General features: G+C 36.7%; 1 protein-coding gene and 1 pseudogene across 1 annotated transcript in view; one reads left to right on the top strand and one right to left on the bottom strand.

Moving 5' to 3' along the window:
• The first annotated feature begins 983 nt into the window (after window positions 1-983).
• Window positions 984-1,549, top strand: LOC119627947 (large ribosomal subunit protein eL21-like; annotated as a pseudogene).
• A 4,747-nt stretch (window positions 1,550-6,296) lies between these two features.
• Window positions 6,297-15,674, bottom strand: part of HSD17B4 (hydroxysteroid 17-beta dehydrogenase 4) — an 87,679-nt gene continuing 78,301 nt past the window's right edge. Inside the window, exons 23-24 of the mRNA XM_008014219.3 lie at window positions 12,080-12,207; window positions 6,297-6,725 (exon numbers count right to left, since the gene is read on the bottom strand). Coding sequence (XP_008012410.1) covers window positions 6,636-6,725; window positions 12,080-12,207 — 218 coding nt within the window. The 3' untranslated portion in view covers window positions 6,297-6,635. The remainder of the gene's footprint in view (window positions 6,726-12,079; window positions 12,208-15,674) is intronic.

A 15,674-nucleotide genomic window follows, 5' to 3' on the forward strand; every position in this document is an offset into this window, starting at 1 on the left:
AAATGAAACAGGAATAAAGGAAATGTAAGAAATAAAATCAAAGAACAATTAATGAATATAGTTTAGATGAAGAAAATGAAACCTTACAGATACACTGAAATCATCTTTGATAACTTCTACAAGTTCATTCACCAGAAGCAACTACTCTCATGAAGTAAGTGTGGATCCTCTCCAGTTCACGCTTTATCCCTTTACTGCAGGTAAATATAGCCATAGAAAGTATAATGTTTTTAAAATTCTACATGAATTGTATCATGCTACACATTTCTGGAGTGATTTTTTTAAATTTTGGCCAACAATTGTGTTTTAGTTGGTTATATATTTGAGATCACAAACATGTCTACTATGAAACTGAAGTATTTGCCTCCTAATTAAATAAGAAATAACTGTATAATAACTATCAGGATCGAAGTGTCCACACAGAACAGCAGCAGATGCAGGTGACTGCTGGACCTCTTCCCAGCCTCTAGCTCCCTAAGGTAGGCACCATATCCAGGGACAGAGTCCACACAGGAAAGATCCTGAAGCATCTGAGAACACAGCCACATTCTTGTCACACCATTGCCCTTTTATTCTTTCCTTATAACATCATGTAAGAGGGCACAGCATGTTTCCCATGCTGGACCCTGCTCTGCTCACTCCACACACCTTCCAACACCCACCATGGACACTGTTCAGCAGCTGGAAGAAAGATGGTACCTGATGGACAGCAAAGGTTTTGATGAATAATAAATACATGAAGGAACTAGTAGTGGGACTAGCCCTCTGCGAAAAAAGCCCTATGGCCAAAAAAGATTGTATTATCTTTTTTGATGGCAAAAACCTCACAAGAAAGATAAGAAAAGAGGAATCATGTAATAGAGTGTTAGAATATTAATAAATACATGAGTTAGAACACAACCTCATGTGTCAGTATGCTAGGGTCCCTGAACACCATTCCTGACTCAGGCTTTCCAGCATGCTTGGATCACTCAGTACACTCCCTGACTCTGATTTTAGTACATGTCTATTTATATATCCTAACAGTTCTTTCGGCCGGAACCACCATCTTCCACTAATTCACCAAAATGATGGACACAAAGGCAAAGAGGAGAGGCACCTGATATATGTTCTCTAAGCCTTTTAGAAAACAAGAGTTTTTCCTTTGGCCACGTATATGCAAATCTATAAGAAAGGTGACATTGTAGACATCAAGGGAATGGGTACTGTTCAAAACAGAATGCCCCACAAGTGCTATCATGGCAAAACTGGAAGAGTCTACAGTATTACCTGGCATGCTGTTGGCCTTATTGTAAACAAACAACTTAAGGGCAAGATTCTTGCCAAGAGAATTAATATGCGTATTGAACACATTAAGCACTCTAAGAGCCAAGATAGCTTCCTGAAACACATGAAGGAAAATAATCAGAAAAAGAAAGAAGCCAAAGAGAATGGTACCTGGGTTCAACTGAAGTGCCAGCCTGCTCCACCCAGCAAAGCACACTATGTGAGAACCGATGGGAAAGAGCCTGAGTTGCTGGAACCTATTCCCTATGAATTCATGGCATAGTAGGTGTTAAAAAAAATAAAAGACCTCTGGACTGTAAAAATGTTTCTATTCATTGAGTGGAAGTGTGGTGTCTTCTCCCCAAAAGAAATATTTAAAGCAAATTTTAATTGTGTCCTTATCCATTATGTAATGTCTTTACTATTTAAATTTAATGTATTTCTTGCTGAAAGATGTGAGGTGGCTTATTGTGGAACAAATTACTCAATTGGTGAGAAAATGGCCAGATATTATTTATGAAATATTTGCACTGGTTTTGAAGATAGTCCCTCTAAATCATCATGGAATAAAATAATTTACAAAAATTAAAAAAATAATAATTTTTTTAAAAAAATCAAGATGACAGCCAAAAATTTTGTGTTCTAAGCCAGTGGCTCTCAGCACCTATATCCAGGTCCCACGCTGCAGACCAAATCCAGTTTCTAGCCTGTTTTTTGTCCAGCTAGCAAACTGTACCAAAAAAAATTGAAAAATGACTTTTTCAATTTTAGGGGTTTTTTTGGTTTTTTTTAAAAGAAATACGCTAGAGACCAAATGTGGCCCATCAAGCCTAAAATCTTTACTGTGTGGCCCTTTACAGAAAATATATGCTGACCCCTGATTTAACCCATCATTGTTCTTTACTGGCACTCCTGTAACTTCAAGAGATTAAGGTGTATAGAGCTGTTCAACCTCACTTCAAATGATACTTCTTAGTCTGGTTTCTGGGTTAATTTTATGACTTCTTCCATGCTTCCTACAAAAACTCCCCCCAGCCAGTGCTCCCTGCAACAACACATGGTTCTTTCTACTTGACTATTTTTCCATTCTTGTGAGCTGTGGGCTTAAAAGTTATATAACCAAGCTTCTTCAAAGATGGATTTGAATGAAGCTACAAACACATCTTATATGGCTAAATTTTGAATTTTAGTGCCTCAACACTCGGCAATCTCAGGTATCTTTTTTTTTTAAGCTATGTTAACCCTGATGTCTAGAAATCACTTAATTGGGCAACTTCAGCTAATATACTATGTATACATGTAATATAAATCTAGACTCATTTTTAGCTAAGGCTTGCAATTTCTGTATTTTGCCTATTTATGCATTGTAAAAATAGGTTATTTTCTCTCCTCTCCCCTCATAAAAATAGCTTAGTCCACATTGACCTAAAATGTTCTTCTCTTCAGAAAATCACTTTCCATAACTGTCAGCTTTTGAAGTTTCTGAACTTCAGAATTTCTCAGTGGAACTGGATTATCATAGTTTTTCTGCTTTATTTGTTGACCTATCAGGCAAAGTTAAAATGCTGGGGTAATACTATTCAAATCTATTTATTCCCAATGGAAAAAAAAATCAACTTTCTTATTGTTTGCTTTAAAATATACGCAAAGTTCTATGAGAAGTCAGAGATTATTCTACTAGGATCGATTGAGCTCAGTCTCACACAGGTGACACTTGGAAGGCTTAGGGCTATATAGTTTACCTGATGTTAAGGTAAAGAAGCAAATTAAGAGAGCTAAGGAACCTGTGGGGTGGATATTTGGGATTTGGCTTTCCAGACCTCCAAATTTCCTGCTATCACACCCGATTTGCTCTTAGGCCATGTGGCTTGGTTGGGGCTGATCCTATCAGTGTAGAAAAAGAGCTAACAAAGCAGACCTTGAGCCTGCTGCCCTTAGAAAGATATGCTTCTGAGGTTGACCCCTGGCTGGTATCTGGGAAATTAAATTTTGGGAAGCTCACCATTCCCTCACTGAGTGGCTCTCTGTGCCATGTTTGTACAAACAATGTGGTTTAGGCTAAACACCTGCCTTCCTCCTGAGTCTGGAATTTGGGGATGTGCTCAGGGAGGGGAGCCCATGTGAATAAGATCCCAGTAAAAACCTGGGGAACTGCCTCTCGAAATGAACTTCACTGGTAGTCAAAGGAAATCACAAAAGAGACAAGTAGAAGTCAGATTAGCAGGTTCATTAAGAAGTTACTATATTTCTCACTGAAAGGTAAGAAGAATTAAGGGGGATGGGGCATTTGACAATATTAAATATTACAGAAGGGTTAAAGAGCATGACTAATAAGTTGCCAAATCTGGATATGAGTAGTTCTCTGACCATTAATATTGACAGAGATCTATAAGAAAATTAAAACATAACTTCCTTAAGTTTTAGGTATCTAGGGTATATAATCAACACTTTCATTAATATACAGTGGCATTAATTTTAATATGTTGTTTCTATTGGACACTAAAGCTTTCCCAAGCTCAACAGAAACAACTATTTAGTACAATAGACCAACATTAAAAATACTGCCATTGGTCTTTTTAATTAAATTGGCATAACAACAGATCACTCTGAATTAAATATGAAAATACCATACAGTTCATGAGACAAAGGCATAATTGCCAAAAATATAATTTCTTTCTATGCCTTCTACTTATCCTGTTCACTCATTAAAATCAGCAACAGTCTTCTACTGTTCCATCACTGTTCTAAGTATCACAATTCGAAATTTCTGAAACCTCCCCGATCCCTGAATTTACATTCTTGTTTCCTCAAATAAAGTGTGCTGAGTTCTACAAAGCCCCGTTCAGGATTGAAAGACATATTCCTCAGCATGATGCTGGTACAAAACAGACATACCGAGCAATGTAACTAAATAGAGAACTCAGAAATAAGACTGCACACCTACAACCATCTGATCTTTATCAAACTTGACAAAAACAAGCAATGGAAAAAAGATTCTCTAATAGGCTTAATAAATGATGCTGCAAGTGCTGGTTAGCCACATGCAGAAAACTAAAACTGGACCCCTTTCTTACACCTCACACAAAAACTAACTCAAGATGGGTTGAAGACTTAAATGTAAAAACCCGAAACTATAAACCCTAGAAGAAAATCTAGGCAATACCATTCAGGGCATAGGCAAGGGCAAAGATTTCTTGACAAAAATGCCAAAAGCAATTGCAACAAAAGCAAAAATTGGCAAATGGGATCTAATTAAACTAAAGAGCATCTGCACAGCAAAAGAAACTATCATCAGAGTGAACAGACAATCTACAGAATGGGAGAAAATTTTTGCAATCTATCCATCTGACAAAGGTCTAATATCCAGAGTCTACAAGGAACCTAAACAAATGTACAGGAAAAAAACGCTATTAAAAAGTGGGCAAAGGACATGAACAGACACTTCTCAAAAGAAGACATACATGTGGCCAAGAAACATGAAAAAAAGTTCAACATCACTGATCATTAGAGAAATGCAAATCAAAATCACAATGAGATACCATCTCATGCCAGTCAGAATGGCAATTACTAAAAAGTCAAGAAACAATAGATGCTGGCAAGGCTGTGAATAAATAAGAACGCTTTTACACTATTGGGGGGACTGTAAATTAATTCAACCACAGTGGAAGACAGTGTGCCAATTCCTTAAAGACTTAGAGGCAGAAATACCATTTGACCCAGCAATCCCATTACTGGGTATTTACCCAAAGGAACATAAATCATTCTGTTATAAAGGTCCATGCATACAAATGTTCACGGCAGCACTATTCACAATAACAAAGACATGGAATCAACCCAAATGCCCGTCAATGATAGACTGGATAAAGAAAACGTGGTAGCTATATACAATGGAATACTTTGCAGCCTTAAAAAAGAATGAGATCATATCCTTTGCAGGGACATGGATGGAGCTGGAGGTCATCATCCTTAGCAAACTAATGCAGGAACAGAAAACCAAACACTGCATGTTTTCACTTATAAGAGGGAGCTGAATGATGAGAACACATGGACACATGGTGGGGAACAACTCACACTGGGGCCTGTTGTGGGGGTGAAGGTGGAAGGAGGGAGTGCCTCAGGAAGAACAGCTAATGGATGCTGGGCTTAATATCTAGGTGACGGTATGAGCTGTGCAGCAAACCACCATGTCACATGTTTACCTGTGTAACAAACCAGCACATCCTGCACATGTACCCCTGAACTTAAAAGTTTAAAAAAAAAAAAAAAAAGGACATATTCCCCCAACTGCTGGGCAAGCCAACTCCAGGAGTTGCTCTGCCGCTTTGATCAAGGTCATGGCCCCACTGCAGGGCAGGTCATAAGCAATGACTAGCTGCCTCAGGACAATTCTGAATGGCCATGCCAGCTTCAGAGCTGCCCAAAAGATCAGTCCAGGCCTTATGGTAACTGCAACCACAGCCTAATGTCTCCGTCCGCCCAGCTCTGCTTCCTTTGCTTCTCCTGGCAGGTACGGCTCCTAAAAGCACCTCCCAAATCAACTTCCTGCACATGAATCTCCATCTCAAAGTCGGCTTCCTGGGAAACTCAGCCCGTACTAGCCACCCACACATATTCTCCTCAGCTGTGTTATATGACTGAAATTTATTCCATCCCTGACCTTAGCATCCCACTTGCTGCTGGTCACCTCTGCAGCCAACTTATCCAAAGAGCATCTCCCAGCACACTTCATCAGAGCTAAATGCTGAGGAAAACAGTGACGTGGCAGTACTTGCTAGTGACCATCTTTTTGATTTGAGACTGCTGATTATTCGAGAAAGCTATACTTGGTAGATTTATAAACATTATATGTAGTAAAGAATTTCCAGCAAAGGGCAGGGGAGAAGAAAGAAAACTATTTGGGAGCACAAAGACTTTTCTCTTGCTTTAAAACAGAATACTATCAGAACAAAGTGTGAAAAATGAGTGCATATATGGAAATTCACATAAAAACTGGGGTATCAATAAATAAAAAAATAGAAAATCACAAAAAAAAAGGTATCAAAGGATTTTATTGATTTAATTTTCCTTTCAACTTACCAATGCTATCGCAAATTCTAAGGAAATTGGACTTAGGTGAAATTTTTTTACTGTGAAGATACAGATCTAAGAACAGGAGGATAATTATGTGCTAGCTTATATATAGTTCCTTGTAAAAATAATGATACATGAAAAATTAGTAGAAAATGAAAATCTGCAGTTATCTGATATCTGAAAATGTTAAGCAATTTCCCCTGCATCTTAGCTCTAATCACTTTTGCAGAACAATCAAGCATATTTGCGTGAAGAGAGTATTTAATTATCCCATTTTTATTAATAGTGTAGTGTGCCCTTCAGAGCTTGGCATAGTCTTTAAGAATCATCTGAAGTTTCTGGCTCAGCATGATGTTCCCTCTGGCCTTCAGTCTGCCACTAAAGAATGCCTGCAAGGAGAGGAGGGAAAAAGAGTGCCAACTGTTACCATGTTATAGTTTATTTCTTTTTTTTTTAAGATCATTATTCAGGCCAAATACAATTGAGTTAATAATTCTGGACAACAAAGGCAACTTTTATTTAGCAATGACAATTTAATAACTATAGATAGTACATACTCTTTAGATATCTAAAAAAGAAAAAATGACTCCTGTGTATTTTAGAAAACTATACAATAATTTATGTGAACTCACTGATCTGGGAGTTCTGTTTCAACCTACGTTTCTGGCTTTACTTTAGGTTTTTACAAGTGAATTTGAGACCATATTAATAAAAGGCTACACTGTATTTCTAATAAAAATATTCAATTCAGAACTTTTAAAAGGAGATTTAAAATATTTACTAGAGTTTCATGAACTAGAAAGCCACGAAATGACAAATTAGAGAATATAACACAATGGCAACAGATCACGGCTGTAGCATCAGAATGCCTGAGTTAAATTCCAGGCTCTGCCCCTTAATAGCAAGGTGAACTTGAGAAAATGCTTAGATATGTGGCCTCTCTGAGCATCAATCTCCTCATCCATAAAACGCATAACAACAGTACGTAAATAACACAACTCTATTGTGTGCGTTAAATAAAATAATGGTACAGTGCGTAGTTTAGTTTGACGTAGTAAGAGAGTATTAATTCATGATTATTACCAAGCAAAAGCTTGTGTGTTAAAAAACGAAGGGTTCCTGTAGCAGTTCTGTATCTAAACTGATACAGAAACTGGTGCAAGTTCCTTAAGTTCTCCTTCAGTACAAATTCCCTATCGGAAAAATAAAAATAATCAATCATAGTTTTTATAGCTTACATAAAATATGAAGTGAAAAAGCCTCTAGATTTCCAGCTAAATGGAAAAAATAGAGTGATACCTATACACACTTAGCATTACAAAGCAACTCCACAAATATAATCTCACTTAAGAATCACAGCTGTCAACTTGAAGTGGGCACATCAGCAGTTCTTACCCCGGCTGACAGATGAGAAACTAAATTTCAGAGCGCTTATTAAATAACCTGCTCAAGTCTACAGAGCCAGCAAGAAGTAGAGCCAGGGCTTAAACTCAGGTGTTCTTTGCTCAGCAATGCTTGTTAACAATACTTATTAACTAGCACCACTTAGTCTCAGAAGCAAACCCTCGTGAACTGGAGAAAAGGCAACAACTTTTTATTCCAGAAATAGTAAGAGAGAGCTCATTCAGTCACAGTGAAATGCATTCAAACAGGAGACCAGAATTTCAAAACTACGATTTCTTTCACTACGCAGTTACAAAAAACAAACAAATAAAACCATGGTCTGCAACTCGTGCAGGGAAGGAGTCAGTACTTAGGCCTGCCTGCTACGTACTAAACTCTGAAAGAGATTTACAACCTAAAACAGGAATACCTAATTACTTGAAGTAAAAATATCAATTTTGAACATTTTTGAGCAGAAGAATTTTGTACATAAATCTTTCCTCCTATCTATTTTCTTATTTCTTAAAGCTCTTAACGATACGTCCATATTGCCAGTTTCCAAACTCTGCACTGCCATGCACCGGACATCACAGCAAACTCTCTCAGGGGCACTTTGGAATACTGTTAATTTGGAAGGAAAATACAGTCATACTGGTTGAACACAAAAAACTAATTGTTTTGAACTACTTCATAAATGAAACTGTCAGGTATATGGTTTGGCCTAGGAGTGCAATGCAAAAAGTAGTAGACTACAAACTGCCATCAAGGAAGAAGGTCTGGAAGCACTGTGCTTTCCAGAAAAGCTATACCAACTATTAATTAATTGATTTAGACAGGGTCTTGCTCTGTCACCCAGGCTACAGCTGCATGATCATGCTCACTGCAGCCTAAACCTCCTGGGCTCAAGTGATCCTCCCACCTCAGACTCTCAAGTAGCTGGGACCACAGGTGTGTGCCACCACACCAGGCTAATTTTTTTTTTTTTTTTTTTTTGGTAGAGACAGGATCTCACTGTGTTGCCCAGGCTCAAACTCCTGGACTCAATCAATCCTCCTGCCTTGGCCTCCCAAAGTGCTGGAACTACAGGCACCAGACATTGTGCCTGGCCTATACCAACTTTATATTCCTTCCAGCTGCATGTAAATTATCTTATCCTAACCTTAAAAATACTATTTTATTACACTTTGAAAACATGAGGCAAAAATAACATGCTTTAATTTGTATTTTTGGATACTGGGAAAAATTTTTTTTCTTTTGTAAGTTAGTCATTTCTATTTATTTCATTAATTACTGTTCCATACCTTTTGTTCACTTTTTCTTTTTATTATTATTATACTTTAAGTTCTATGGTACGTGTGCACAATATGCAGGTTTGTTACGTATGTATACATGTGCCATGTTGGTGTGCTGCACCCATTAACTCGTCATTTACATTAGGTATATCTCCTAATGCCATCCCTCCCGCCTCCCTATACCCCAAGACAGGCCCTGGTGTGTGATACTCCCCACCCTGTGTCCAAGTGTTCTCATTGTTCAATTCCCACCTATGAATGAGAACATGCAGGGTTTGGTCTTCTCTCCTTGAATAGTGTGCTCAGAATGATGGTTTCTAGCTGCATCCATGTCCCTACAAAGGACATGAACTCATCCTTTTTTATGGCTGCATAGTAGTCCATGGTGTATATGTGCCACATTTTCTTAATCCAGTCTATCATTGATGGACTTTTGTCCACTTTTTCTATTGAGATTGTAGTGCTTTCCAGAATTTTTGGAATTATACTATGTATCATCATTTTATTTTTTTCCCTAGATTTATGGAAATATACTATAGAGTTTGACATGCAGAAGTTTCTAATTTCTATATAGCCTAAACTACTGATACTGAGCTTTCATTCCTTACTTCTATATTTTCTTTAATCTACCTGAGTATTAACTGAATGTCTACAGTATACTAGGCAATATTCTAGGCTAGGCTGAATATCTGTCCCTGTTCGCACAGAGCTAACATTAAACTAGGGGAGTCAAAAAGTAAAATGTAAACAAATAATTAAAGCCTATTATAAATGCAGTGAAGGAGAAAACAGGTTGCTATCAGAATGTAACAGGAAGAAACTACTTTGGATGAAATGGAGCCAGCCATGCAAACAGCTAGGGGGAGAAATTCCAGAAAGGCAAATGCATAGACATTGAAGGAGGAAAAGCTGATGGGAAGAAACTGAGGAAAGACAAAATAACAACAAAATAACTAGAATTAGCATTATAGGTGACGAGGCAAGTGGCATGGGATGAAGCCGGAAAAAGGAGCAAGGGAAAGAAACATCATACACGACACGGTAACAGCTCGTTTGGATTTTATATGCATGCAAAAGGGAATCTTGGAGATTTTTATCAAGTGCGATGATAAATATGAACCAGTAATTAATGAAAGTAGTAGAAATGACTAACATAAATAATCTAATCTGATTTACATTTTTAAAGGATTACTCTGGCTCCTGGGTGGAGAACAACAGACTGAATGGGAGAGACAAGACTGGAAGAAGTAAGACAGGTGAGAGATGACAGAGGCTGGTATCACGGTGATATCCCTAGAGAGGAAGAGAAGATGAATTCAAGATATATTTTGGAAAAAGATCAGACAGAAGTAAGGATGAAAATGATACAGAAGGGCAGAAGGAATCTAAGATAATTTTTACATTTCTGGGCTTATTAATTTGGGTAAATAGATGATGGTGCCACTGATGAAGAAGGAAGAGACTGGGGGAGAAAAATAAATCACAAGTTCTATTTTGGTCACAGAAAGTTTGATATGCCACTAAGTTTCCCATCTGAGTGGTCAAGTAGAGGGGTGGTTCCATCACTATGGAGCTCAGAGAAGACCAAGTGGAGCCAAGTTCCTCGCCTGCAGGCCTTTGTACTAGTTGTTTCCTTAGCCTGATGACTCATTCTGATACTCTGTTCAAGTCTCTATTAGGCATTTCAGGTACCTTAGAAACCCCCCAGAAGGTATTTTTAAAAACCCAATTTAAAATAGTTCCCCTGTCCTGTCACAGTCCAACTCAAGGGTTGGCAAACAACAGCTGGAGAACCAGATCTAGTCGGCTGTGTGTTTCTGTAAAGTTTTATTGGAACACAGTCACACTCCATTGTTTACATATTCTGCATGGCTACTTTAAGGCTACAATGGCAAAGCTGAAGAGCTGCAACAGAGACCATCTTGCCCACAAAGCCTGAAATATTTACTATGTAACCGTTTACAGAAAAAGTTTGCCAGTCATTGCTTTAACACTGTACTCAGCCTTATTCTTCCCTAACTTGAAATTTTATTTCTTTTGCATTAGTACACTAAAAGGAAGCTCCATATAGTAGGGTTTTGTCTTAATTCAGCCAATACCTAGAATCTGAATCAGAGTAGGTACTAAATAAATTCCTGGAAAGAAATTAACAGAGGGTTTACTGCATTGCGAAGCACTATACTAAGCTGTTCATACATATTATTGGGTTTAGTTCTTATAACAAGCCTTTGTAAACATTGTAATTATGAAACTCATTTTACAAATAAGAAAATTCAGGCTATAGATGTCAGAACCAAGATTCAAATTTAGATTTTATCTGATGCCAAAGACTACTTTTTACCTACTATACTACTTTATAATTCCTTTTAGTCTTTCTATACAGGAAAGTCGTATATTTCCTCACTTATTCCAATTACTCCTATGTGAAAGCTATTCTTAAATAACTGCACTCAGCCATTTGTTTGAACTGCTTCATTCTAAGAATCAATAAGTTAGTTCCCTTGGGATTTCTAGCTGCATAATCACAAATGGAAAATAACAAATTTTTCTCCTCCATTCTAATTGCCACATCAATTACTTTAATTTTGTATATTTGTGGATTGGCCAAAAGTTTCAGAATAATATTAACTAAATAATGGTCACAGAAGGCACTCTTGATTTAATCATGATTTTCCACTGAAATGCTTGTAAGATTCACCCTAAGTAAGACATTGGCTATTATGTTAAAATACCCTTCTAGTTCCAATATTCAATGATTTCTTAATCTTATATATTGGGAATGTATAATTTTATGTAATATCTACTAATATATGGTTTTTCACCTTTGAACACATAACAGAACATATTTAAAAATGTAGATGTGGGTTCAGTCTTAAAAAGTGTCAGCTGAAACTCCATTAAAAAAGAAATATATGACCTGTCAACCAGAATATCAGTAGCAACTATGTCATCTTCAGAGTTGTAAGAAACCTGGCTTATTAATCAGAACTTGGGAGTCAGCTTAAAAACTGCAATTGTCAAAGAGGAAACAATAAAACAATGAATAAATGAACATTTGAGAACATTACCTTCTGAGGGTCAAGCTTGCCCAGGACCACCTCCATGAAATCTTCATCTGAAAGTATGATTGTTGTATCAGCAGCACCTTTTGCAGGGCCTTGGTACACTTTTCCAGAACCACTCTTCAGGTCAATAGCTGGGGAAAATAGGAAGAAACCAATGTGTATCTTTTTCTCTCCACAAAATGAGGGTAAAATAAACCAAGTAAAATGCAGACATTTCTGTAGCTTCCACATTAATGTGGCACTTATTCTACACTTATTCTCTTGATTATACATTATCTGTCATTTAGAAAAAAGCAAAATATAGAAATACAAGAATATAGAAATTCGAGATAAAGAAGTGGAACTTCCAGTTCTGTAGTGGCTCAAGTCATGGTCTGCAACCACCACCATCACCTTGAGTTTATAGACACTTATAAGATCCCAGCTAAACTTATTGCAGAAGTGAAGAAATAGTATTCATTTTCTCTTAGTGGCAGAATTCATTATAGGCAACTTATTGTTGATTTTTAGCTCTGTATTTATGTAATAACTAAGCTTCTGAAAGCATCCATAACAATTTCAGTCACACTTTACAGCATTCAATGAGGGAGGGGTGAGATAACAGATGAGAATATGGCATCTGAAAACTCGGAGACCCCTGAGGATCCTATTAGGATGTATACTTTACAAATCACAAAGGGCTACTACAAGAGAAAGAAGGAAGTGTTTTTGTTTATGCCACCTTCCCTTAATATTAGAAGGTCTTTGCTGGCATAAACATTGTTTTGTCTTTGTATCCCCTATACTTCCTTGAAGAGAAAATACTTAGGAGTTATTTGTAAATGGAAAAGCACATGAAAGAAGGATGTGTAACCCCCCCAAAATATATATATATATAATATATATTAATAGTAACAAAGAAAAAAAACTCAGGTTAAAAATTAAGATTTTTAAAAAATCACACCAAGAGCATACTAGTTTTGTGTTATTTCTGCCAAAAGTTCATAAACTAAAACTAATCATGAAAAAAGCATCAACTAAAAACAAACCAAGAAGCATGCTATAAAGTAATTGGTCTCCAGTCTTCAAATATCTCAAAATCAGGAAAAGCAAAGACTGAGGAACTCATCCAGATTAAAGCAGACTAGAGACCTAAGAATCAAATGTAATGTATAATCTCAGATTGGACCCTGATCAATTCTTTTTCTTTCTTCATTTTAATAATGAATAATAATTATTATTGTTTTGCAATAAAGGACATTATTGGGACAATTGTTGAAATATTAACCAGATCTGTAGATTAGCTAATATACTGCATCAATGTTAATCTCCTGATATTGATCTTTGTTGTGTGAATAGATGAGAGAATGTCTTTGTTCTTAAAAAATGCCAGTAGAATAGTCTCTTAGGCATAAAAGGACATCATGTCTGCAAGTTACTCTTAAATGCTTCAGAAGAAAAAAACACATATGACAGAAAAAAGTAGTAAAGAAGATGGGATACAAATTTTAACAATTTGAGGAAACTGGATGAAAGACAAAAGTTCTCTACTATTTTTGCAACTTTTCTATAATTCTGAAATTGTTTCAAACAAAAAAATTACAAAATGATGTTAAGAAGAATAACACATAGAAGATGGAAAGTCAAAATTGTTTTAAATGATTTTTTGCATCTGTGTGTACTTTTGAAGATAAATGTACATGAGCATGCAGTCAGGAGCTGCTGCTGGTAAGAGAAGCAGCAGCCACTGTTGCTTTGGGAATAGTGACCCCTGAGGCAGATACGCCTCCAACAGGCCCCCATTCCTAACTGGAAAGCATATTTCTTTTCAATGAAAATCTTTCAAGACTTTTCTATAAATGCATGACACACTCATTTCAATCCAAATCCAATGTTTGGAACCAACACGCTTGAGATTTATTTCATATCCAAGTTGAGAATCCTAAGCGGCAATCTGGTTTGACTGCTAGAAGATGAGCACCAACCCAGGAGCTCAGAGGTTTTAATGATCACATGGTATCCTCAAGAATTAATTATTCTGGTATCAAAAGAACGCCCATTCCCAAACCTCTGTAAATTCTTACATATTGTGGCAAATGTCTAAGATTCAAAATAGATAACCTCTAAGAGTCAAAGAACATCCTCATCCAGTCACATCGTCATACAGTACACATAAAGTACATAATGGAGGCTTGGATTTTGTCTAGATATGCAGACTTTACACAATTAATTATAGTACATATCTTTTAAAACTCGGCTCATTTTATTATTTAACAAATAATATTCAAACAAAAATCCATAGTATTTGTACCATCTTGCTATCTAAATGTAAATTCCTCTTATGTTCCTATAATGGAAATGATTACAAACATGTGAAAGGAAACCAAATTTAAATTCAGGAGGAAAACCACCAAACTGCTCAAAGCCAACCAGCTTAAATGTATCATCCTAAAGAAAACAAAACAGATTTTGCTCAGCAACATTGTATTCAGCACATGGAAATAAATCTTTGCAAAAAGTTTCAGTAATATTATTTTACAGGTATTGGATACATTCAAACAATAGATTTCTATTTGAAAGTATAGGATTGTCTGTGCCTAGAATACCAATAAATTGCATATTTAAAACCTGTGGGCCAAATTCTAAGACATTCATTTTGTTTACAGACAAATGGAGATGTTAGAACCATTATTCCATAAAATGAACAGGAACAGCAGAACCAACAAACATTTTCCTTCCATTTTCTTCCCACGTCATGAAGCAAGGTGGTGCATGAAGTTAACGTTCTTCGTTCCAACTACTAATTCCTCAAATATGCTTTCCAACTCTCTGCCTCCAGCTATGAAGTTACTCCTAAATTCCAGACCCACAGTCTGCACAATCTAGTCCAGGTACAGTGTGGGTACCACAATTTATCTTCTTCTCTCCCAAACCTTCCTCCTCTACCTGTTTCATACTTCTAGTAATGCAGCCAACATCCTCAAGCACACAGGCTCAAAACCACGGCATCAGTTTTGACTCTTTCTCATTCCTCTTGTTTTTTAGACATAATCAGTAGCTAAGTTAGCCAATTCAATCTTAGCAATAGTTCTATATAGGCCCTCTCCTCTTCATTATTACCATTTCCTTAATTGAGGTCTTCCTTCCTTTCACTCTGCAGTGCAACAACCTTTGTTTCCTCAACTCCAGTATTTCAGCTTTCCTGACACACTGCCTCTAAATAATTATTCCTATGGATTTAAAAAAAAAAAAGGCATCCTATCTATTCATATTTGTAGTCTCCACCTAGTAGAGAACTTGGCACATAAATACTCAAATGTTCACTGAATGAACCAATCCTCCCATTCTCTGAAAGCAGAGAGCACCCTTTTCCATGTCTCTTGACACTTGTTTTCTACAAGAATTATTTATATACATGTACAGGTCCACAATTCCTTATCTGAATGAACTGCTTCAGGCTGATGTGTTTTGGAATTTGGAATCAGACTTTAGGAAGGAAATATAATACATAAAACATGTATTCCATATTACAAATGGCCCCCAACAGTGCAACAATCTATAAACAAGTATATTACTTCTATACTTGTCTAACTCACACTAGGTGAGTTAAAGACAATCG

Source organism: Chlorocebus sabaeus, chromosome 23 (assembly GCF_047675955.1).
Source record: "Chlorocebus sabaeus isolate Y175 chromosome 23, mChlSab1.0.hap1, whole genome shotgun sequence".
Classification (NCBI taxonomy): Eukaryota; Metazoa; Chordata; class Mammalia; order Primates; family Cercopithecidae; genus Chlorocebus; species Chlorocebus sabaeus.